The sequence below is a fragment of the Pipistrellus kuhlii genome, unplaced genomic scaffold (genome assembly GCF_014108245.1).
Source record: "Pipistrellus kuhlii isolate mPipKuh1 unplaced genomic scaffold, mPipKuh1.p scaffold_m20_p_3, whole genome shotgun sequence".
Taxonomy (NCBI): Eukaryota; Metazoa; Chordata; class Mammalia; order Chiroptera; family Vespertilionidae; genus Pipistrellus; species Pipistrellus kuhlii.
The window spans coordinates 112,020,020-112,046,108 of record NW_023425529.1 but is presented as its reverse complement, the minus strand read 5'-3'; the positions used below and the strand labels follow the sequence as shown (position 1 = coordinate 112,046,108).

The 26,089-nt window shown below is 42.7% G+C and overlaps 1 protein-coding gene across 2 annotated transcripts in view; it reads right to left on the bottom strand.

The window, feature by feature from the left end:
• The window catches only part of ENOX1 (ecto-NOX disulfide-thiol exchanger 1), a 552,525-nt gene that overhangs the window by 47,324 nt on the left and 479,112 nt on the right, over positions 1–26,089 (bottom strand). For both annotated transcript variants that reach the window (XM_045588672.1, XM_036457780.2), the window contains 2 exons: positions 10,713–10,820; positions 6,143–6,199 (listed from right to left, as the gene is read on the bottom strand). In XM_045588672.1, the coding sequence (XP_045444628.1) occupies positions 6,143–6,199; positions 10,713–10,820 (165 nt within the window). The remainder of the gene's footprint in view (positions 1–6,142; positions 6,200–10,712; positions 10,821–26,089) is intronic.

Here is a 26,089-nt window from a genome sequence, read left to right as displayed (position 1 = left end):
TCTCACAGGTTTGTAGTCTTCCCAGAAAGCTTTTCTTATGGCACGGGCTTCCAGAAGATCTGTCATGTGGGGACAAAGGTGGGTCTCCTGAGGGTGCCGCTGTTTGGGGACCTCAAGAACCCCTAGCAAGATGGTCAGATACTGTGGTTGCTCAATAACATGTAGAAACAGCAGAAAAACAATAGTAACCAACCAAATCTTGGTAGCTGGCATCCTGTAAGCTTCCCAATTCTCAGACTAAGACAAAGGGTTGTTTGTAAATTGCAGGACTCAACATATCATCTGGTAGCTCCCTCCAGTACAACTAATGGATTCCACAAGTGAGCATCTGCCACGCTGATGTTCTGAGTGCCAACCACTGTGTGAGTCTGAAGCTGCCTACCAGACTTCATGGCACAGATATTAATATACCGAATGCCCCGGAAACAAATATGAAAGAAGCACTGAGATTTATGGGCATGTTAATTGCAGCATTATTTATAATTGTTAAAAATAAAAAAAGGGAAGTTAAATGCCTAACACATAGGTGTGTAGTTCTATTATTTCATATCTATATTATTCAGCTATTAAGAATCATGTCTTCCAGGAACATTTGGTGACAAGAAAAAAACAAACACTTATGATATAATGAGAAATCAAAAAGGTACAAATTTGAAGACAATAGTAATATTCATTTATGTATGGCTTTTCCCTCTGGTCATATACATGCACATGGCAGAAACAAACTAAAATAAAATATTCATCGTGGTTATCTTTGAGTAATGAGAAACTAAATTACTTTTCTTTATCTCTATGTTTTTCTGTAATTTTTTAGTTTCATACAAAGCTTACCTTTCTACTTGTATAATAGTATAGTTTTTAAAAACCAATTGTCAATTTTCACAAGAATACCCAGCTATACTAGCACCAATCTACTGTGTAATTATTATTAATAAATGATAATATAGTGAATCCCTATTCTCATAGATGAATAATTTTACACACAAAAAACATCTATTTGTATCAGTCAATAATCTCTGGACCAGAGGCTTTAAGCCTTTAAGATCTACATTAAAATGTATCTTGTCAAAGTACTGCCTACTATCTTATATAATAATAGAGAAATATGCAAATTATCTGGGATGCCTTCATATCATGACCATTCAGCAGGGTGGGCAAGGCTGTGGGACCTCAGGGTGGGACTCTGGGTCTCATGTGATTTGTCCCTCCCAGGCAGACACCTCTGCAGCCAAATCCCAGCACAGACCCAGGGTTTATTGAACTTTACTGGAGCTGCTCCCCACACCTCTACCCCCCTACCCCAGGACCATGCTGCCCACAGCAGGGTGTGCTGGCAGCCTCCTGACAGGCAGGTGACCAGGGAGAGCCGAGTGGGGCAGGGTTGGCTGGAGCCAAGTTCCTGGGATCTGAGGAGAGAGCCTGACAGGAACTCAGACTGCAAAGAGCGAAGAGGAAGTGGCCAAGGGGAGCTCTTCCAATCCCCCTGCATGGACACCCTACCTCAGCCCCCACACCTCTGGGGGGACAGGGAGGCTGACTGGATGGGGAGAAGACCCAGCCTTTGGGGTAGCTGCAGCCCACACCTCCGACTCCCAATCTCTTTCCCAGCCACTCCCACCAGAGGCACCCACAACAATAGCACGCCGGTGACGACCCATCAGCGCCCTTGGGTCCCGAGGCCCTCCACTGTCCAATCACCTCTATTAGGGTCTGACAAGCCTCTCCTCCCTACAACTCCAGACCTGGGTGGAGACAGGCCCAAGTTGCCCCCAGGGTCAGACCCATCCCCCCTGCAGCAGCGGTGCCATCTCTGCAGCAGAAGCACACTGAAGCTTGCTGGGGGCCACAGCTAAACCCTCTTAGCCCAGCAGGCCCCACCCTGGCCCGGCCCCCACCTCGCTCCAGGAGATCAGAGCCCCACCCTGAGCATGTACAGCTGTAAAAATGCCAAGTACAAGTTAAAGAATGGTGCCAAATAGGGAGGTTTGACAGTTACTCTCCCTTTGGCCTCGCCTCCCTCCTAGCACCCCCCCCCCGCCAGCCAGTGCCTCCAGGAATGACCACCTACAGGGCTGCTGGCCAGAGCCTGCCTCTCCGAGGCCTGTGGAACCCTCTGCAAAGCTTCAATAGCTACAGTCCCAGGAAACAATCATGCCCTCCTCCCTCAATCAGCACCTGTTTCCTTCAAGGGTACAGATGGGCTTAAAAATAACAATCCCTTCCCATCTAGACATCACTTACTTGATGAAACACTTCTAGGTTTATTAGCTCAGAACCTCCTCATGACAACCCAGTGAGGTAGGTAGAGAAGAGATTACAATTCCCATGGTATGTGCGAATGGATTCAGAAATGAAGCTCAGAGAGGAAAAGTGTCAAGCCCAGTGGTTCCCAAGGTGCAGCACATGTCCCATGGGGATGTGGGGAGAGGGGCAATTTGATTTTAAGTGGGAGCAATTCTAGAATGAGTTAACAATTAATTTTTGCATTTCTTATGGTTCTAGGGGGTCTCATCTACAGTGTATCCTATATAATAAAAGGCTAATATGCAAATGACTGAATGGTGAAATGACTGGTCACTATGATGCACACTGATTACCAGGGGCAGACACTCAATGCAAGAGCTGCCCCCTGGTGGTCAGTGGACTCCCACAGGGGGAGCACCGCTCAGCCAGAAGCCAGGCTGACAGCTGGTGAGCACAGCGGCAGTGGTGGGAGCCTCTCCCGCCTCTGTGATAATGCTAAGGATGTCTGACTGACGGCTTAGTGAGCCTAAGCCGTCAGTCAGACATCCCTTCAGAGCTTTCAGACTGTGAGAGGGTGCAGGCCAGGCTGAGGGACCCCCCTCAAGTGCACAAATTTTGTGCACCAGGCCTCTAATATTAAATACTGTTGATATTGATACCACAGAAGGTCACTGATGCTTGTTGAGTACGTGCCCTGGGCCAGGTGTTTATCTATGTGCATTCATTTAACACACTTAAGGATGAGAAAGGTGAAATTCAAAAAGGATCAAACAACTTGCCATGGTTATAAGGCTACTTAGTGATTAAAATAGATTCAAACCTTCTCCTCTCAGTCTGGTGTGAAAACCTTATCTTCTTCAGCCACCATGGGGCTGGTGGAAACTTCAGATGACACTGAGACTTCATTTCAGACATTTAAAAATGTCCTCACAAAATACTTTGCTAGCATCCCCAATGCGAGGCCCAAATAAGTGATTTTTGTTTCTTTTCTTTCTCATAACCCTAGAGGAGGTGCTAGGGAAACTGTGCAAAGGAGAGAAACATTACAGACAAGAAAGAGGACATGTGAACAATTCACCTACTGGGAAGCCCTGAGAAAACAGGTTGTAAATGTAGCTTGGGGCTCTGCATCGGAGACTAGCAGGTGCTGCTGGTTCTGTGGCTCCTCAAGTATCTCACCTGCCATTGGTCAAGGTGCTGCTCCTCCCATCTCTCAGCCGTCAGGTCTCTGGGTTGGTTGCAAAGCCCACATCATGGACCCAACACAGGTATTTTTAAAATCTAAAAACGTTCCTTTAAAAAGGCCAAAGCCCTTAAACTTTTCCTATCTCTCTACATAAAAGCCTAAGCGACTGTCTGACCATATGACCATCCGACCGTCCAACTGGTAGCTACAAAGTGCACTGACCACCAGGGGACAGACGCACAATGCAGGAGCTGCTGAGCTGCAGTGACTAGGTAGCTATGGTAACTTGGCAACTGTGGTTCTTGGGTGACATACCCAGAACCAGAGAGCAGGGAGCCCAATTCGGGGATGCGTCACTTGAGAACTGCCCTCTCACAGTCTGGAACCCCTTTTGTGGGGCTGTCAGAGAGCTGATTTTCAGCCTGATCCCCATGGGCCAGGCCAATGGACCCCACCGGTGCACGGTCTCTGGTTTAATAATAAATGCCGTCCAACATTCTTCAAAACAGAGCCTCAGGGCTAGATGTGTGTCATTTAATTTAATTTAGTCAGCAGACGAGATTATAGCAGTAACAACATCCTACTCAGGTAGAACCTCACTGTGACCAAGTGCTTCCACATCCATCAGCTCCTTTGCTTCTCACACTAAGCCTCGAGGAAGGAAAGGCAGGCAGTATTACCTACAATTTACAGACCGAGGAGTGAAGGCAGACTGCCACTTTCTCCGGCCCACTGGATCACCCAGCTTCCTGGAAGGCACAGAGGGCCTGCCTTGGGGGAGTGCATACGAAAGTTTGGGCTGAGAATATGGCAGCAGTGTGTCCCTGAAGCCAGGATCCTGAAGAAGATATTTAGGGTAAGAATGGGGGATAATAAAACTCTGAGGTGGGAGGACATCTCTACTTAGGTCACAGTGTCTCCTTTGGGGATCTCTGAATGAATGGCTTCCTCCTGAAGCTTTCTGTTTTCTTAATTCTATCCATTCTTCAAAGTCAGACACAAATGCCACAGACCCAGGAAGCATTCTTTATTATGCAGCACAAAGAAACCTCAATAATAACATCTTAAGGTTTTCATGTTCTTCAGCTCATTACAACATCATGATGCGTTTTTGAGGAAAAGGAGGATCAGAGGTTTAAGTAACTTGTCACGTTGACACAGTTAACTTGTCAAGTTGACTTGTCAAGTTGACACAGTTAACAAGTAGCAAAGTCCAAATTTCAAACTACATCAAGCCACAGTGGCCTGACCTTCCTGTATTCTTACCACGTCTTATTTTGCCCATGTGCTCTTTAACTCCTCAAATGCTTCACAAGTTCTTTGAGGGCAGACAGCAAGCCTTACAATTCTTTTTGTTTAAAAAAATTTTTAATCCTCACCTGAGCATGCTTCCATTGACTTTTAGGAAGAGTGGAAGGGAGGGAAGAAAAGAGTGGGGGGGAGGGGGAGAGATATAGAGATAGAGATAGAAACAGAGATAGAGATAGAGATATACAGATTGATAGAGAGAGAAAGATTGATAGAGAGAGAAAGATTGATGTGAGAGAGACACATAGATTGGTTGCCTCTTCCACATACCCTGACTGGGGCCGCAGGGATCTAGCCTGCAACTCAGGTATATGCCTTTGACCAAGAATTGAACTCAAAGACCTTTGGTGTGCAGGGCAACTCTCTAACCACTCAGCAACACCAGCCAGGGCCTAACAATTCTTTGTAAACTACTTCCTCCCCAGTACCTAGCAGAGATCCATGTATATATAAGTCAGGTCTCAATAAGCATCATTTGTTAACTATCTGTTTGGTGGGAACAGTAATTAATAAGAGGGAATTTCTGGTACTCTGAATGTCAGGCTCTCTGCTGTATAAAATTAAAACAAGGGTAAACATGAAATGAATCATTTCTCCTAGCTCTAGTTAATCACGAATTGATTACCATGTCTGATTCTCTGTTATGTGAAAAGAACTGCTTAGTAAGCATTTTCTGTGATGAGAGTAATCAGATATATACAGATATCAGAGATATTTTTAAAAAGACAAAAACAGGACCATCAGACATATAGAGAGACAGTGACCTGCATGGTATAATATTGCGCCTGAGACTGAGGAACTTCCAAGGCAAAGAGAGCACTTGACTAATTTGGGGCAACTTAAGGAACACTCAGAGGGGAAGTCAGGTACATGATGTACCATTATGCCTGCATCAAGAAGACAGATGCATCATGCTACAGTTGTGGGTCTGACACAGAAGAGGGGTAGACTTTTCAGGGCTTTTCTGGGAGAAACAGTTTGCCCTGATACCTCCTCAACATAGCAATCATTTCATTGCCATCTGCATTGACAGGCAAATTGAATAAATATACATGCAATGTCTTACCTATTAACCTGTTGGGTCTCATTCCATCTGGCCTCCCAACACATCATTAGTTTGTAGCTTTGGAAATATAAAGAGCTCAAGCAAATCCATTGAGATTAAAATTCTAAGGTAGAGATTAGGTCAGGTACTTCTACGCTGGCATCCTGTAACCTGAGCTATCAGTAGCAGTGCCTGTTTACTATATTTGATTGTCAAACCAGGCACAGTGATCTTAACAAGCCCCTGGGAGGCAGGAACTCTGATCTCCTTCGTGTTGTGAATAAAATGCCACATTCCCATAAGCATTCAACCAGCATCAATTAAGAACAAAGAACAAATTCCAGGTTTGGGGTACCTACATTTGTATCCTCATGGCTGTGGCCATTGGTCTCCACCAATTCCTTGGTACCTTTTAACTGCAAATTAAAAAAAACAAAAATAAAACAAAACAAAAAAAACACCAAGTGAATAAGCAAGTATATCTATTAAGTGATTTTCATCTTATTAACTCTGGTTTGTCTGAGGCTGCACTTTATAAAGCTTCCAAGGAGGAAAAACACAGATGGGGCCCATAACTCTAATGAGTCTTACTGAAACCAGTTTGAGACCAATATTTTATGAAACTTGATGGCTGGCAAAAAAAAAAATAAATGGATCTTATTCATTATTTTTTAAATAATAAGATTTGAAAGCAATTCCATAGGCATAAAATGTACAAAAATTGGTTCTTAAGAATAAAAAATGATTTCATTTCCCAGTTGCATTGCTATTAATTTAAGCCCTGCAGTGCTTGCAAGCTGCCACCAGCCAAATGATGTGATAGTAACGGTTACTGGTGAAGGCTGGTTGGCTGAATATGCCACACAGCTACTGTCACGTCCTCTGTGAACATGTTTCAGTGGCTGACATGGTGAAAAAAGACAGTTTTCTTCTTTCCGTAAAGGAAGAACTGGGAAGACATCTCCTTGGTCACGGAGGCATTAGCAGAAAAGCTATTTAGGACAGTGAGCATTTGAAAACACTACTGCCTGGACTCTCTCACCGAGGATCAGGAGAAATCAGCTGTTACACGAGAGTTCTGGAATCTTTAATTGGCATTTTATCCTAGCCTGACTCAAAGCAGACATATGGAGGCGGAGAGCAAGGGCAAAGGGTGAGCAGGCCTTGCAGCTGTTGCCAGTATTTCGTCCTGGCTTATTATGCTTCGAAGCAGCACCTTCTGTGCCATTTTTAATGCCTAAAATAAGGAATCCATGGTGAGAAATAAATGTTTCAAGTTTGAAAGAAAATAAATGCATATAATATATATACACCATCCATGTGCTTGGTTGGAACACTGGTTTTCATGGCTATTTGTATACATTCAAATGAAAGCTTCATTATATGTTTAAGGTGATCTCAAACTGTAAGCAAAAAAGCCATATGTTCTTTGTGCCAAGAGAGGGGCTTTGCCAAAGAGATGGCGCCTGGAAGACAGTGAGTGTGGGGCAGCTGGTTATGGACCGGGGCAGCTAATCATGGCTCATGTCCACATCTCTCCCACTTACAAAAAAAATTCTGCCCGCTAAGCTTCAGGCCACATCACTGATGTTTCTACATATAACAGGGATGAGGGAGCATGGGCAATGGGTGGCATGTATGAAAAGAGAAGGGCATGCAGTGATACAAGTGCTACGGTATCTATTATCAGTGGGCACAGAAGGACTTTAAAAACCCCTCCACATTTTCCTATCTTAAAGTTTTCTTACTGTAGGTGTCCCTCACCTTCTTCCTCTTTGTCAACTCTCTCTGCTCATCCCACCTTAGGGCTGTAACTCATGCCACTGTGAGTTAGAGTGGAGTTGGCTCAGAATGTTTTGTTATTTTCAGCGGAAGTACAGGACAGTGCCGTTAAAGCGCTTCACCTTTGCAAGCTTAATGCCAGCAGTGTGCCCTTCTCCCCTTTAAGTCAATTCCATCTTCCTCCTCCAAGTTCTCATTATCTCTGCCCCTGCTTCATCCGCTATGCATTTGCTCTCATCTCTCCATCTTCACCAGCATCGCCACTCCCCTGCTCTCTGCCAGGACTGACGATCACAGATCATGCCTCCCTCCTGCAGGTTCCCCTTTCCCGACAGCTGGAGTCCCTCGCTGGCGCTGGCCTGCTCCTTGGTGTATGAGTCCTGCTAACAAGACTCCCTGTTTGCCTCGCTGCTCCCTCCTCCAGGTGGAGGGATCAACATCATGTCATGGGATGTGGGTCTTTTGAACAAGCTCCAGGTATCAAGCCAGAGTGGGGGCTGGAGGGACCTGGTGGCGCTGCATCTTAGCAAACAGAGAACTCAAGGAATGAGCCTGCCCTCCCTGGGGCCGCTCATGGGAAGGTGCCCTCACAAGCTCGTCTTTCTTTTCAGGATTCCCAACAAGCGTCAGTCACTTTGAATAGCAAAATTCCAAGTCTTCTGGGAAGGGTCCGCGCGCGCGCGCGCGTGTGTGTGTATGTGTGTGTGTGTGTGTGTGTGTGTGTGTGTGTGTGTAAAAGCAAGACTCCAGATCCAAACAATCAAAATCTCTAGCAGTGAGGCCATTTATTGAGGCCCTATCTATGCCAGTGCTGACAATGTGTTCATCCATGTAGTTACCCTACCCAAGTTCAAAGAAAGTCTTGGAAGGCAATGCTCATGGAGGTACATGTGTGTTTTAAATGTGTGTCTGGGGGAGGGAGAGTGGCTACAAGATGAAAGGAACCCATCAGCAGGGGTGACAGGGCACCAGGAGAGGGGCTGTCAAGAAATCTCTGGTGGTTGGGGTAGCACCCAATGCATTTAGCTGCTGTGAGCCCACTTAGACTTAAACTTTCTCAGGGCCTTTGCTTAAAAAGAGCCACTTCGTTTAAATAGTACAGCAGATTTCAAAATGCGTTCTTTCCAGTTGTATTTCCTTGGTTTGTAATGATTTTAGTGGTTCTGATTCTTCTCCACATCCCCACTTATTTTTTAAGTAATGGAGAATGAAGTGTGATGCCTCACCAGCAACGGTGTCTGTGCTTTGCTATTTAACGATGCAAACCCTACAAGAATATAGCAATACTCTCTGCAAAACTGGGGTTCAGACTCCAAATCAAAATAAAGGATTTGAGTCACTCAGAGAGAGACTGCTCACGTGTAAGCACAGGAGTAGAAACCAGGAAGGTGAGAGTTGTCTGATGGGGAGCAAGTCTGAACCAAATCAGCTCCACTTGGCTGGGAGTCTCAGCACTGCAAAGGCGGGAAGATCCGTGATTGCAGGTCTCTGAGACAGTCGGCCATGTGCATTTGGAAAACAGTGTTTTTCAGCTCCATCTGACGTATGCAAAATCGTACAAATTCAGCCTCAGTCTAAGTTACTGAATATATATCAACTATAAAAGAGAATGACTTGTGCTACAAAGCATCTTCCTCTGAAGCTATAGAAGCTTATAAAGTGTCCAGCACCTTCTCTTTTCCCTCACAAATCACTTATACTTTTAGGGCAGTGGTCGGCAAACTGCGGCTCGAGAGCCCCATGTGGCTTTTTGGTCCCTTGAGCGTGGCTCTTCCACAAAGTACCACGTGTGGGCGCAGCTTTGTGGCCCATGCGCAGAAATCGGTTTTAGGCCTGGGTGAGTCTATTTTGAAGAAGTGGCGTTAGAACATTCAAGGGGCCAAAGAGCCACATGTGGCTCACGAGCCATGGCTTACTGACCACTGCTTTAGGGGAAAGTAACTAAAATATATATTTTCTTGACCCCAAACCATTAAAACTAAACATTTGTAAAGTGACTGAGTCACAGCTGAGTAGGGTCACAGTCTCCCAACTTCATACTTAAAAAATGTCACTTTTGCAGTTACTTATAGGATACAAATAATGTTTCCGTAGATCACTGTGAGTTAAAAATGTAAAACGCCTGACATTTGGTTAGGGTTGGAGTTACTCTGTGTGAGTTCCCCTCCCAGTTACATGCATTACATCTCTGGCAGCACGTGTAGGCTGGGCCCGGACTAGGGAAGCATTCTGACACCGCCCCCCCCCTCGCCCCCGCTCCTCCTCAGTGCATGCTGGGCTGGACTCGCTCTGCACCGAGCCATCCGTCTTGCCCGGCTCGCTCTGCACTGAGCCATCCGTCTTGCCCGGCTGTAAGACTGCACTTCCAAATCCACTTATCACTGTCAGGCCACACTTTGCTATCACAGGAAGCTAGGATGAAACGATCAGATTTACAAACTTCATATAAGAGGTTTGCTGCTCACCGTGATGAGATCGGTGCCCTGGGGCACCGGGAAGCTATTTCTTTAATGTTGCCATGAATCTGTACCTTCTTATGCACATGTCTGTGGGCGTGCCAGGGGTATGCTAAACTCATTTTCCTCACTATTAGACTTAAGAGGAAACTAGCTGCTTGCTAGGAAATATATCTGCACCGTCAATATTTTAAAACTTTATCAAAATTCATTGATCTGTCGAAACCGGTTTGGCTCAGTGGTTAGAGCGTCAGTCTGTGGACTGAAAGGTCCCAGGTTCAATTCTGGTCAATAGCATGTACATTGGTTGCGGGCACATCCCTGGTGTGGGGTGTGCAGGAGGCAGCTGGTCGATGTCTCTCATCTATGTTTCTAGCTCTCTATCTCTCTCCTCTCCCTTCCTCTCTGTTAAAAAACAAAACAAAAAAAAGCAATAAAATATATATTTTTTTAAAATCATTGATCTTCTGGAAGAAGCTCTCCCACATAGCTGGTGAGCTGGGGTAATCTAAATAGGGATCTAAGAGTGATAACAGAGGTGCTGGGATGAGATTATAAACTCCACAGAGCAAAGCCCTGGGCGGCTGGCTGGGAGGGGACAGGTGTCTCGCATGCGTGCCCGGCGGGCGCCCGAGAGACGCGTGCGCCTGTGGGAACCGGTTCCCCAGGCAGAGCTGCAGCGGTTACTCACTTGCTCCTGGAGGACTTTGAGTAGCGCCTGTGTGTGCGACTGCTCTTCCTTTGCTTGCTCCAGTTCTGACTTTTTGTTGTTCAACTCCTCCTGGATGGTCAGCAATTGCTGTGAAATGAAAGGATATATATGTAGGGTAAGTAGGACTGAAGGTCAGGGAGGGTAAGACATCCAAAATATCCACTCCAGACCGTGAGGAGATTTGGACATGTCCCAGAGCTTAGTCCATACTTCAGTCTGCGTGTGTCCCTCTCCCCGCAGCTGAGTGTAAGGAGTCTGCTAGTTTAGGGACACATCAGGCTGTTTGTGACATTGCTTGCACAACAAAGCCAGTTTGTTGTAGTGTTTGTAAGGCACCGTTATATTCCTTTTGACAAGTGCATATTCGTGAAGATATGTAGAATCATGTTAATGAGCAATATATTAAAGAAATAAAGAAAGGCATATAACCGGTCATCTCGTCCAAGATTACTTCATTTTACTTACGGCAGTGAAGAAAGCTACTTCACCAGGTGGCTGGGGCCACGAAGGATCCTTTTACTTTCTCTGTTATGACAGTGATGTTTTATTAGATCAGCAGGACTGAAGTCCAAACTGCAATCAATACATCAGCCGAGAAAAGTGCTGATATAAGCTGTCAAGACGCTAAGCTATGGCCTGCACTGCTATTTTTAAGCCGGGCCACGGAGGGGGCTCTGGTAAACCTTCCCTCGCCCTCTCCACTGTAACTGGCGGAGGCCTGCCTGTCTGCCAAGCACAGCGCTGCTCAGCACTAATTCTTTGGAACGGGTTGTATGTTAACACACACACACGGGCTGGGGCACATTCAAGAGCTTCAGAGCAGGCTCTGGAAACAGCTAGGTCTACTCAAAGCCTCCTGACAACAAAGGACTAGTTAAAAAAGAAAGAAGCGCATTTTTTTTTTTTCCTGCTACTGTCCATAACGGATGCTGCCCTAACACTGTGAAAATATTGGTGTTTCCCTGCCTCTTCGGGCCCTTGACAAACTGGCTTCAGAGCCACCCGGCCAGTCCCTCACGGAGAGGCCCGGGCAAACACTGGCACTGGGTTTCTGATGCATAAACCCACCAACTGGAAGGATTAAAAGATTTCCTTCAAAACCACTTGTTTCGGGGCATGCTTTCCCTTGGTTTGGCTGGCTCTGTTCCCTGCTCTGGTACCAGATACAAGCTGAAGAATCCACCCTGGTCCTCCAGCATAAACAGCAATTTCCTTGCAATTTTCTAAAAGCTCAGTGCCTCCTATTTCACCAGCTGCTCGAGGGTGAGGTAATACACCCCCCCACACACTGGTTCCCCCAACACTTTGTGTGATTTATGCATCGACTGATTAAGATACAGACACCAGGGAGCCCATCTTGTACTTCGGCACTGTGACAAGCACCTAAGATGACAGTTTACAAACAGTGAGCAACGGCTCTCTTCCTTCATTCTCATTCATGACTCCGCCAGTTCTGAGGGGATCTGGTGCTGACTTTGATGATGTCAAGTAAATGTGTGTTGTTGTTTTTTGTTTTGTTTTGTTTTTTTAATCCTCATCTGAGGACATGCTTAGAGAGAGGAAGGGAGAGAAAAACACGCTTGTGAGAGGGAAACATCAATTGGTTGCCTTTCGTACACTCCCTGAGTGGAGATCAAACCTTCAATCCAGGTATGTGTCCTGACCAGGAATCAAACCAGCAACCTTTTGGTGCACATGACCCTCAACCAACTGAGCCACTCTGATCAAGCAATGCCAAGTAAATTTTTACACCATTGGATAATTTCAAATCTAATCCTTAAACCTCCTTTAAAGATGAACCAAATTGAAGGGCAGGAAATTATCTTCAAAGGCAGGTTGCTTATGTTTGTTCCCTGAGCACTATGAATAGCAAAATTCAGAATAACCTCTGTCCAGCAGAAGGGCTTGCCTACATTGATGATGGCACATCTGTACAATGGAAAACTATGCAGCCATTAAAAATGAAGCTGCACAGCCTGGCCAGATGGCTCAGTGGTTGAGCATCAACCTATGAACCGGGAGGTCATGGTTCCATTCCTGGTCAGGGCACATGCCTAAGTCTCAGGCTCAGTCCCTGTTAGGAGGTGTACAAGAGGCAGCTAATCGGTGATTCTCTCTCGTCATTGATGTTTCTATCTTTCTCTTCCTCTATGAAATCAGTACAACTATATATATATATATATATATATTTTTTTTAAATGAAGATACACAAATGTCTCAGAACATAAAAGAAGTGCATCAAACACAGTTCCCTGAACAAAAGTTCCAGGTTTCTAAAAGGTTTCATTAAATTGAAACATATTCATAGGAAGGGATTAGGACACTATTTCTGGGTGAGTGGGTTTAAGGATCTTTGTATTTTTTTTGCTTGTAATTTTCTGCTGTGTCTCTAAGGAGCATATACTGCTTTAGTAATGAGAAGAAAAAAATCAAAAAAATTTGATTAAGGTTGGGGAAAGGACAAAGAAAATAATACTACTTGGGTTTAACTCTCAGTTATTATTACCAATGCTGTGAATAAAGAGGAGGGAAAGTGAGAATCCCATTAAAGTCTGCTATTTCATTTATGCATTTACAACACTTCTTCATTCTATTAAATCACACACACAATGTCATGGGGATGTAATGTGCAGCACAGGGAATATAGTCAATAATATCATTAAAAAACCAATATGAATGTATTTAACATTAATAGACTACACTTAAAATAGCCAAGATGGTCAATTTTATGTTATACAAACTGTACCACAGTTAAAAATTAAAATGTAAAAAATACACACACACACACCCTTTCCTTTTATGTCACGGCCCATTTTAAGCTTTTATCCTACCTCATTCTTCCTTGATATCACACTTTTTAAATAAAATATCTTCTCTCTTATTCCTGCTTCCTTTTATTCTCATATGTAGGCAATCACTTTCAATGGTTCCTATTTTTTTTTATTTGAATGTGTTTTTCCAAAATATATCATGTTCTTGCATATACATTTTTATGTAAGTGACAGTGTCACATTTATTTATTAAACATTATGTTTATAAGGTCCATCCATTTTAATATGTACACAGGGTAGAGCAAAAGTAGGTTTGCAGTTGTGAGTCTACAAAACAGAGTTTATTCTTGTATTATTATCTATTAACTAGAGGCCTGGTGCATGACATCAGTGCATTGGTGGGGGTGGGGAGCTGAGTCCATCAGCCTGGCCTGTGCCCTCTTGCAGTCCACAGTCCAGGACCTCTTGGGGGATGTCCAACTGCTGGCTTAGGACATACCCCAAGGGGTCCTTATCATTGCTGTGGAGGCAGGAGAGGCTCCTGCCACAGCTGCTGTGTGTGCCAGCTGTGAGCTCTGCTTCTGGCTGAGCAGTGCTCCCTCTGTGGGAGCGCACTGAACACCAGAAGCAGCTCCTTCATTGAGCATCTGCCCCTGGTGGTCAGTGTGTGTCATAGCGCCCAGCCATTCCACTGTTCGGTCAATTTGCATATTAACCTTTTATTATATAGAATTATTGTATTATTTTTCATATAAACAACTGTAAACCTACTTTTGCCCCACCCTGTATAAATAATCTATTGCTGCTGATGCTGCATAATATTCTTTGGAGTGCATTCCCCCAATTATACCTAATGTACTCTCCCAGTGAAGGCCACTCAGATTATCTTCAATTCTCTCCCCTACACAAGGCTTCAAAGGAACATGCTGGTGCACGTTCCCTAAGGGGCCGAGGGAGGCTCCCTTGCCATGTTTCCAGGAGCAGAACTGCTAGTCCATAGGGTGTGCCTAAGGAGTTACAAAGCCAGAGCTGCTCCACAGAATGGCTTCACCAGTCTACCACCCACCAGCGGTGTGTAAGAGTTACTTTGTCCCACATCTACACAAATGTTTAACATTATCCAACTTTCTTATATTTGTCAGTCTAATAATATAAAGATTCTTCATCCTTTAAAAGTTTTGTACTTCTCTGACTCCTTGTGATTTTAAGCATCTTGTTAGCTGCTGAAGTTTATTCATACTTTAAAAAAATGCTTTCCTCACCCAAGGATATACTTTTTCAAAACTTATTTTAGAGAGAGGGAGAGAGAAGGAGAAAGAAAGAGAGGGTGAGAGACATCACCAGGTTGCCTCCAGTACGGGACCCAACTGGGATTGAACCTGCAACCTGGATATGCGTCCCGACCAGAAATTGAACCTGCATTTTTCAGTGCATGAGATGATGCTCTAACCAACTGAGCCACAAAAAATAGTCAAGGATAGTGTTTTTAAAGATGGGGGGGGTGGGGGGGGGGGAGAGAAGGAATCTTAAAATGCTGATTCCTGGGCCACATAGAAGACCAATTAACTCAGACTATCTAGAGCTGTGACCCAAGCAACTATGCTTTTTTTTTTTTTTATTTTTTAAGAAAGCAAACAACTTCACATATAATTTCACTTATACGTAGAATCTAAAACCCCAAATAAACAAACAAAACAGAAACAAACTCATAGGTGCAAAAAACAAATTGATGGTGGCCAGATGAGAAGGGGGTTGGTGAGATGGTTGAAAGGTGAAAAGGTTAAGAAATACAAATTGGAGATTACAAAACATTCACAGAAATGTAGAATACAGCATAGAGAATACAGTCAATAATATTCTAATAACTATGTATAGTGTCAGATGGGTACTAAACTTATCAGGGTGATCACTTCCTAAGTGATATAAATGTTTCATCCCTATGTTGTACACCTGAAACTAACATAATATTATATGTCATCTGTAAGTGGAAGATAAATTAATTTTAAAATATTGACAAAGCAAGTAACAAAAACCCTTCACAGATAATTCTAAGGAGCTAATGGGATGAAACCCATTTCCTTTCGTGCTTATTTAATCCTCATTCCTCTACAATGTGATTTCCATCCAAAGTACCCTACTCAAACTGTTCTCACTGAAGTAGCCAATGCTTTTCCAATTGCCAACTAAAGGCCAAGTTCTGTTTTTTCTCTAGATACACTCTCTCTCCAGATGATTCTATTCACTCCTATGGCTTCAAGTACACATCTCATCCACTTACGCTTTACAAAGCTGACTATGTAGTCTCCACTTCAGTTCTACTACTCACTAGACACTTACTGTTTCAAACCAGGCCTATTATCACCATCTCTCCACCCTGGCCTAACTCTACTACTGGGGTATCCACAATTAAAACCTTGAAGTCAAACCCTGTTTCTTCATCGCCCTCACAGCCTCTCAGCCCATTCCTCTGCCTTATCTCCATCCATCTTGGCTGTCATGGTTAAGGTGACCACAGATTTGCTCCTTCCCTGTCATCCACTCCACACTCCTGGGAAAAGTGACCATTTAGGAATTAAAGTGCTCCCATTCCTGAAAAATACTGTTGGTTCCCCAACCTCTACTGGATAAAATCCAAACCACTGGCCTCTCATCCTTCCCCAGAAATAACAGGTTCTTTCATCACTCTCTGACCAGCTCACTACCCAGAATCAGGCCTTCAAGTTTCCAATTCATTTTTTAAGCCAACTTAAAGAATGCATTTGAGCTAATACCAACCCAGATGCTGACTTTATACAATAGAGAAGAGGCCCACCCACTAGGGAAACAAAATTTCCCACAAGAGCACATGGTTAGATAGGGAGGTTGGGCTTAGATTTCAGTCCCACTTGTCCATTTGGCCTGGTGCCAGCCTCCAGGACAGAACTTGCACAACTGTGTGCAGTATGCATGGGGTTCTTCCTCAGTAAAGACCGTGAGTTGCTCTAACACCCATACTCCCAAAGCACTTACTATGGTGTATTACATTTCATAAATATTTCCCCAATCAGACTACACCCATCAAATAATAGGTTCAGTAATTAGGTTATCTCTCACACATAGTAGGAGATGAAAGAGTGAACCTCTAACACATAGATGAATGAGTGAAGAAATGAATGAATGCTTGCTCTGGTTTCTCCTACTTCTATAGGATTAAGCCATGATCTAGCAAAAACAACAGAAAACTGCACACACAGACAAAAAACAAAACAACCACAATAACAAAAACACCTGAGAATCTATTACTGGATAATTTATTGTTCTAGACATATGGACATATGAAATGTTCAGAGGAAAATAGCATTTAAGACATTTTGATTCATTACTCTGGCAGTTCCAGATGTCTTTCTTAATATAAAGGGGGATATTTCTTAAAAGGCTAGAGAAATCCAGTCAATGAATTTATCATTATGTAATTTCTTTCCCATGTTCCACCATAAAAAAATTAATAAAAATAACAAAACCACCACTGGAGGAAAAATAAAATCAATACCCCTAGACTGTTTTCTGCATTCTTCAAAATTAATGCTTTCTTTTGTTTATGAAGCATAAACTTGTGAATCTAATATTTATGTATTCAAAACAGTGGCGATTCAAAAACGCTCTTCTTCCCTTGACTAGATGTCCTATAAAAGCAATGTGATGATCCACAACTAGATAACTGAAGTCAGTCTGTCTGGTTCCCTTTCAGTTGAAATTTATGAGCCTGTATAATATTCTTCTAGTTTGAATTTTTAAGTACCAAAGTGCCTCGATTACAGAAGTTCACAGGCAGCTGAAACTTAATCAGAAGAGTCTCTCGGTTGGATTGGCTGACTGCAGCATAATTTTAATGTAACACTGGAGTGTATGGCATTAAACAGATGCACTATTACATTTTTTTCTTGGTGGTTACAATCGAGTGTGTTCCAATTAGACAATTATCCATATGCCAATCAAGTTCAAAAACTCTGGTGGACAATAACAGGTACATAGATGCGGTACCTGATACATCTTGATGTTTCTAGGCCACTGACTTCATAGAATCATTTGTAATGCTCTTTGGGGATGCAGACTTCAGTGCGTACAGGGTCTTTTCCTCTGACAAATTCAAAGAGCATTACAAATGTTATTTGGAGCCCCAGAGCAAGGGAGGTCACGTTTCCATTTTTACAGACGGATGCATCACAGGCACACGGAGGTTAAGTCACACAGGCAAGGCCACACTGGGAGGGACCACATGCACAACTCCATTTCCTGCTTCAAACTATGATTTCCGCCCTGGCAACCACACTGCCCTGCCACTTTGAAATGGAAATCAGGACAGGCCAAATGAAAAATCCTCCTTCTACCTAGGTGTTCGCCATGTCCTTGAAGGGCTGGGGGCTGTTGGCGACATGCTTTTGTGAGTACGTCTGAGTGGTGTGGTGGATGTAAAACTGTAAAACCACCCCTCCTTGCCTTCTTTTCTTAAATTTTTACAATTTTGTTACCAAGGTGAAGATTTTATATAACTAACAGAATACATAAGATTAGATCTCATAAAAATCACAGACTAAAGTGCAAATACTCAATATGAAATATACCTGCAGCATCTCATTATAAGCTGACATTCACAGAATTGTGATAACTCAGGAATCTTTTGGCAGGACTGATGGGTGGCAGGGGGATGGAGGTGGCAGCTGGCATAAAATAGAGCAGACCCCTAAATGGAACTGATTTTTATGTCACGCATGGTGGTGGTGAAGTACTTTTTCTAAATTCAGGTCAGTGGAAGGTAAGATGAACTCCTGCTTCCAAGTAGCTATATACTGATAGTGACTGATACCTCATACACACACAGACACATGTGCGTGCACGTATGAATGCATACTTTTCCTCTTCCCATCTTCTCCTCGCTTCAGGATTTCCCCAGTGCTTCTATGTTCAGTTATTTTAAAAGAATCCATTGATATTCATTCATTCAAGTCATTTGATCAATCAATAATTCATTTATTCTTCAATCAACACTGATCTACTGTGTACACAGTGCTGGGCTAGATCGTGTGGAAGGTACAAAGGAAACAGACACTAAGCAGCCTGTCCTCTCGATGCTGGCTCATGAGAAGGCTATTACACACCCCACAACTAACTGAAGGTGGCTCAAGGTACTAAGAATGACTACGTCCAGTGGCATTTCCATAGCAGATTCGGGGGGATCAATGTCGGTGTTAGGAAAACGGGCTCAGGAGATCCATTTTGAATCAGCACTTGTTCTACTCGTTGGAAACGAGCCACAGAATATTCATGCATAAAAGCCTGGGAATGTGAACCTATGGGGTGTCATCAAGTTAATGTGTTTTTGGCTGATTCAGCTTTAATAGATGTTATCCCACCTCTATGACTTTGCTACAAATCAGATGCCCTACCCAGTGGGCTATGCAGTTAAGGCTAGCAGACTATCACCTGAGAGAATGAGGCCCAGGGACATCCAAAGAGAACTGTCCGCCCAAGGCCATGGCGGGTGTGACTGTGTCTGGTGGCCTGTGTTCATAACCATATTGTGTCATATTAGCTGTAATCAAAGGTCTATGTGGCGATGCCCTGCCTATGCACCCTGCCTCCACCCTGAATTCTCCGCGTGTTCCAGCCAGCCACCTGAGCCCCACCGTGGCCAGCTCTGCTGAGTCTTGTATCCCTTTCCTTGCGGTACAGGGAGAGGAAACATCCATTACTCTTGCCTCCCTTGGTGGGATCCTGCTACCCAGACACACAGTGTTCAGCTGCTTCTTTTCTCCCCAGCGCTCTCAGCCCTTCAGTCCTGCCTGCTTTACACCTACCACTGTCAATCCAGAGCCAGCTCCGATTGTTAGGGGAAGTTTGAGGTGTAAAAAAAAATCAAGTGCTATTACTATAACTTAAGAGCAAGGCTTTGCCTACAGGCAAACGCATCTAATGGTGGCAGGGGAAGCAGGGGGGAAGGACAGTCATTTACCACCTGGAACTACAAGGTTCGCTTTTCTCCTTGAGGGGGAAAAGAGATGGAATTGGACTAGCTTAAAATTTCTTGTCACAGGAGGTGGTAAGGCTACTCAAGATCTATTCTAGTTTAAAATGTCATCTGCTTCCACCTGGGGATGAAACTGCACTTCAATTTAGGGCGAGATACAAGGGTAACCAAGCCCGTGGCCCGGTTTATCATTCCTGGCGCCTGCCTCTCTGCCTCCAGCGCCCAGACCCCTGGGGGAGAAACATCTCTGGGAGAGAACTCAACATTCAGATGACTGATAACAGGAACACTGGATCATAGAAATGAAATTGTGCTCAGAGCCTAATATCCTATTACACCAGGCTATACATATTTAATTCCGTAGGTCTTTCCTCATAAATCAATTCCTCCAGGCCTTTAATCTCGTCAATATCTTTTCTGATACTGAATTTTAAATGCCATTCTCATTGCCTGGCAGAAAGGCAATCTCTTGCTCGTGCTGGGATGCGGCTTCATCTACAACCTGGAGCTTGGACCTGTTCCCCGATGCTGCTGTTAAGATCCTAAAGTCAGCCAGAGCCCACAGCCCAAGTGCAGGCCTGACTGGGCTTCTCTCCTGGGGTCATGCCTTTCAGTGCCCTGGGAGCCTGGGGCAGCTCTGGAGACTGGCGCAAAGGGTCTGACACCTCAAGATGGGTGCCTGCTCCCACTCACGCAAGGATTCTTTGGATTTAGAATCATTTGAGCTTGTTTTGGGGACAGTGTCTCCAACCCTTACAGATATGCCTACATTTCCACATAAGATCTGAAATCAATGATGACAGAACAGTTACTGCAAAGACTAAGAACTAGAATTTGAGTTACTTCAGTTCATTCCACAGGACCGCTTAAAGAATGCTTACATTTAAAACTTAAGACAGCAAAAACATTGTGAGAAACATGAGTTATATTATTTTGGGTTGGTAAGTGCAAATTTTTGTATGTAAAATATTTTTACTAAATTTTAATATTTTAAAAATGGAAATGTATTCTTTTAAAATTAATAGTTTGCTCTGAAACAAAAGAACAAATCAGGAAAATGTATCAGTGGTACAATCAGTAGTCGTCCTGGCTTTATTAAAATTCACCTACTGGCTGGGACCGGTTTGGCTCAATGGATAGAGCGTCGGCTTGGAGACTGAAGGGCCCCGGGTTCGATTCCAGTCAAGGGCATGTACCTTGGTTGCGGGCATATCCCCAGTAGGGGGTGTGCAAGAGGCAGCTGATCGATGACTCTCTCTCATTGATGTTTCTAACTCTCTATCTCTTTCCCTTCCTCGCTGTATGAAAATTAATAAAATATATTTAAAAAAAATAAAATAAAAATAAAATTCACCTACTGGATAATTATTTATATACTGTGTTATATTAACTATGATCAAAGGATCAAAGTTCAAACTGTTAGGTAGATTACAAAAAAACTATTGAGTAAATAGTTGTGATTTTTTTTTTCATTTCACTGTATTATTTTATTTATTTTTTACATACATAATTATATGTGAAATTTAATATAAGACACATTTGACTGCCTGAATTTCTTTCTTGGCTATTATTATTATTATTATTATTATTAGAGGCCCAATGCATGGAATTTGTGCAAGAGTGGGCCTTCCTTTCCCCAGCTGCTTCCCTCTGGCACCCAGGACCTGGGCTTCCCTCGAACCCCGGCTTCATCTGGAAGGTTGTATGGGGACGTCCAGTCAAATTATTATAGATTTTCATTTCATGATTATTACTGCAAATAATTTTGTTATTTAGAGTAGGAGGACATTTACAAAAGGATCCTCTCTGAGTGTCAAATTACACTAAGCGCACCACTGGCAGGAAGCCTAGTGTCTGAGCCAGAGAAGGAGATCATGACCTTGGCCGTTTGAGTTGGGGAGAAGAGGAACTCTTTCAACAGATATAACCTTAGGTACCATTTATTTCATGTGAATATCCTACTGGGAGGGGCTTGTGAAAGACAGATACTTTTTAGCATTTGTAAAATCCAGTGGGATTACTAGTCATGATCCACTATCTCCTGATAAGGCAACATCATTACAAAATATATATATAGCCAAGGATTGTTCAAAAGGAAAAAAAAAAAAAAAAGCCCCAAGTCATTATTTCAAAGGTTAACACGACTTGCTCTGTGACCTTGAACAAGCCACCTTACTGCTCTGGTCTCCTCTTTTCCTCACAATTGCCTCTTGAGAATAATGTATCATTTGCAAAGCAATACATCAATTTATTGAATGCTGAATACTGGGAAAGAAGATGCAAAAATGGTTTGGAAGGCTCTAAAACCCATTTCCTCCTCTTCAGCTGATTTCTCAAAATTGTGTAATTTGCAGGGTCATTTCAGCTTCCTGGATTTTTGGGTTTTTTTGGGGGTTTTTTTTTTTTTTTCATTTTCTTTACATGTTAAATAAAGTTAACTCACCATGGTGAGACTAAATAACATCAATTAAGTACATGAGGCTCCTTGGATGGCAAAGGGTACCAAGTTAAAGGAAACTGCTGTCATTATCCTCTTTGCAAAGAAGGAGAGATTAAGACCCAGCAAAGTTAAGTAACTTTTAACTGGCAGGAGCAGGCCCTACTGAGGATTAATATTCAGAGAGGAAAAGGTCTGTCGTTGAGCCCCACACTCTGGTTGCCCTTCTTCTGCCAATTTTCAAAGCACGGGCCAGCCAGCTTGAATTAACACCATTCATGCAATTCTCAGGAGATAGTGTCAAATGCCTTGCTGAAGCAGGTATATGTATCAGTGGTATTCTCTCCATTGCCTGTGCTGGCAAGTCCAGTGCAAATGTTTATCCAATTTGCTGGGATTTATTTATTCTTATCACTTCTTTTTTTTGCAACTACATGAGGTAGTCATCACCCCAGGCTCTGGGCACATGTACAGCTGGTAATGTAGAAATTTAGAATATTAACATGCTTTCCAGCCAGGTTGGCCCATTTACTTCAAACAAGAACCTGATTGAACAGCTGGGCCTTGTACTGTGGCCCAAAGGCCAATAGAGATTTGTTGGGTTTATAACACTGTCATGATCAGAGCTTATAGCTAGAAAACCCTTTTTGGATGGCTTTTTACCCAAATCCTGTGGCCATCTTTGGAAGTGCCTTACACAAAGTGACCTGGGTCTTCTTCCGGTGTCCTCTGGAGGGCTGAATCATGCTCACTCTAGCATCATTAATAGCAGATCTTACCACCATCACTAACTTCATTGACTGCAGTTTTAGGAAAGCAGCTTTTGACTGAATGGTTATAGAATAAGAATGTATTGGGGTCAGAGATATTTTGGTTGAATCCTAGTGGTGAGAAAGTTCTAATGTTCAAACATGCTCTGCAGATAAACAGATATAATATAGCTGAAAGTTGTGTCTCTACCTCGGCCACAGATGTCTAAGGATGGAAACTCTCTGTATTGTCCCTCTAGAAGGCCTGTAATCTAACGCCTAATTAACTGTAGAACTTTAGGGAAGCTAATCCAGTGATTACAATTTGCCAATTGTCGGAGCACAATTGGGAATTTTCTCTGCTAGGGGCTGTGCCCCTGGGGGTGCCGGGTATTGGAAGACCATCTGAGCAGTCGTCTGAGCAGTCGTAGGCAAATAGGAGAGTCTTTATTGCAGACCCAGTAGCCATTGCTAACAAGGAGCCATCAGGCAAAACAGTTCTTAAAAGTAGCCCCATAAAGCAGCCAACTGGTCAGTAACATATCTTTATTCCAACTCAGACAAAAGATGCCTCTTGTCAAATAGTGACATCAATATTTGGGTCACAGAAAGGTATGCCTGCACAGTGTATACAGTAAGATGCTATGGCAAATTAGCCTTGACCATCCAACATACTCTGATTAGGGTTCCCACACCAATTTTTACGTGTATTAATCTTTCTTAATACACGTTCACATTTTTATGAGTGGGACACCGACATTGAAGGGCCTGATGAGAAGACAAGAGCCCTGAACTGATGGCCACTGGACCGTCAGGTGCCTCTGGAACAAGCTCTGCAAATAAATGGGCGCACACATCTCTCCCAGGGGAAGTGTACGGCAGACCACATCTGCTCCTTCCTCCAAAGCTCCCCAGTTGTTTTCATACACTTAGATTGGCCTGAAACCCCATAGTTTAGGACAGTGGTGGGCAAACTGTGGCTCAAGAGCCACATGTGGCTCTTTGGCCCCTTGAGTGTGTCTCTTTCACAAAATACCATAGCCTGGGCGAGTCTATTTAGAAGTGGCATTAGAAGTTTAAGTTTAAAAAATTGGGCTCTCAAAAGAAATTTCAATCGTTGTACTGTTGATATTCGACTCTGTTGACTAATGAGTTTGCCGACCACTGGTTTAGGAGTTTCAAAGTAACCAGAACCTCCTGGAGATTCCAAGTTTCACCTGTTCCCTACACCAAGCCCTGGAGAGACAGGCAAAGGCTACAGCAAGTAAAACCAGCTTCCCTGAATGGCTTCGCTCCTCTGCAGGTAGATGTTTCCTGTGGCAACTATGGAGCTTCTAGCCTCTCTCAGTTTTGTCCTGTCTCTGAACTGCAGATTGCCTTTAAGAAGAAGAAGAAGAAAAAGCAATAGCAGCAGCAGCAGCCACAAAAGAAAACCTCAACAAATAGTGCCATTGCAAATAGTCTTAATATCTGGGGATGAGATCTATTTGGTAAAATAAAATACAGTACCACCCAGCCTGCACAGATCTCAAAATCTGAGCAGACAGAAAATTACCATTTTTAAACCAATCTCTTCTGCTTCAGAAACATTAAATATGGAAGCTTTAAAGAAGTGAGCTGAATTACCCAAGCCCTTTACAATAAATGGTGTCAGGATGGCCATGAATGATAACAGCAAAAGAAAAAAGAAAAAAAAAAAAAAGAGAGAAAAGAAAAAAGAAAGGCTCCCAAGGTATAAAAACCAGAGCTGTTAAAGCTGGAGCTTTATGCTTAATGACCATATCCATTTACCCGTGATGAAGTGTTCCCCCGCTCGTGATCAGCAATTGCCTGCATTTTAAATTACATGTGGAAGTCTACCCATGTCCTTTTAAAGAAAATTTCAATCCCAGGTTTTGCTGAATTTAGCTGAAAGGCCAGCTCCTAAGGATGATGGCACAGATGAGGTCAGTGTCTGTGATAGGAAGCTAGTTCATTAGGGAATAATACTAAGGTTAGTGTTGACTTTTAATTTTTCAAACGGAAAGACTAGGGAAACCACAATTTTAGGCTTGCTAGTAGACTGAATAGCAATCTTTTTAATGTATTTAGATTTGAAAATGTAAATTCTTATACAAGCCAAGTGATATAAGGCGGTTACATTCTAACCTAAGTACTGTCATTGTATTGGGATTAAAAAGATTATATCAAGATTACTCTGGGAGGGTTAAAAAAAATCAGTTGTGGTTTTTTTGTTTGTTTGTTTGTTTTTTGTTTTTGTCACTGAGCTCACTATGGATAGTCTTTAACAGGGTAAGTTCTCTTGTATTGCAAGTTGATTAAAACCTCATCTTTTTTTGGTTGTTTTAGTTTTAAACCATGAATGGATATTCTGTAGCCAATTACAGTGATTGTACTAATCTGGCTTAACATGTTTTAGTGGAATACATTATTGTTAGCAGACATTTGTAATGTTGAACCAACCTTGCATTTTGGAATAAATCCAATTTGTGGTTTATACAATACCAGAATAAAATAGTTTAAAAAAAATAATTTAAAATCTATATTCTAAGTGAAAGTGACTCGTAATTCCCCCCCCCCTTTTTTTTTTTACTGCCCTTGTCCTGTTTTGGTATTAATTATACTAGCCTTATGAATGGATTAGGACATGTTTCCTTCTTTTCTATTCTCTGAATGACTTTGAGTCTTACTTTGATGAAAAACATTAAGGTACTAATTTAATTGAGGCTTTCCATTACTTCCTGATTTATTTTTAATAAGGTACTTTTCTTCCTTTAGGATATCATGTGTCTAAATCACCTAAGTTTAAAAGCTTGTCATTGAGCTATTCCTGATATTCTCACATCTCTTTAATCTGTCACATCTGTAGTTATACCTCTTTCATTTTTTATTTATTTTTTCCATTTTAATTGCTTTCAGAGAGGAAGGGAGATGGAGAGAGAGATAAAAACATCAATAATGAGAGAGAATCACTGACTGTCTCCTTCATGCCCCCTACTAGGGATCAAGCTTACAATCTGGGCATGTTCCCCTACCTGGAATAGAACCATGTCTGCCTGGTTCATAGGTTGGTGCTCAACCACTGAGCAACACTGGCCAGGCCTCATTTTCATTTTTAAGATTTCTTATTACATCCTTCTCTTTTTTGTGATCAATGTTGACAAAGGTTTTCAATTTTATTAGTCTTTTCAAATAAATAACACCTGGCTGTGTTGATCTTCTCCATTGTATGGCTGTTTGCTATTTTAGTGATTTTTATCCTTATCTTTATTTGTCCTTCCTTTTTTGTATTTATTCTCTTTTAATAAGAGTTGTATGTTTACTCTAGTTTTCTCTTCTCTTAAATCAACGTTTAAATTTTTTAATTTTTCCTCGAAGTTCTGTTTTAGTTGAGT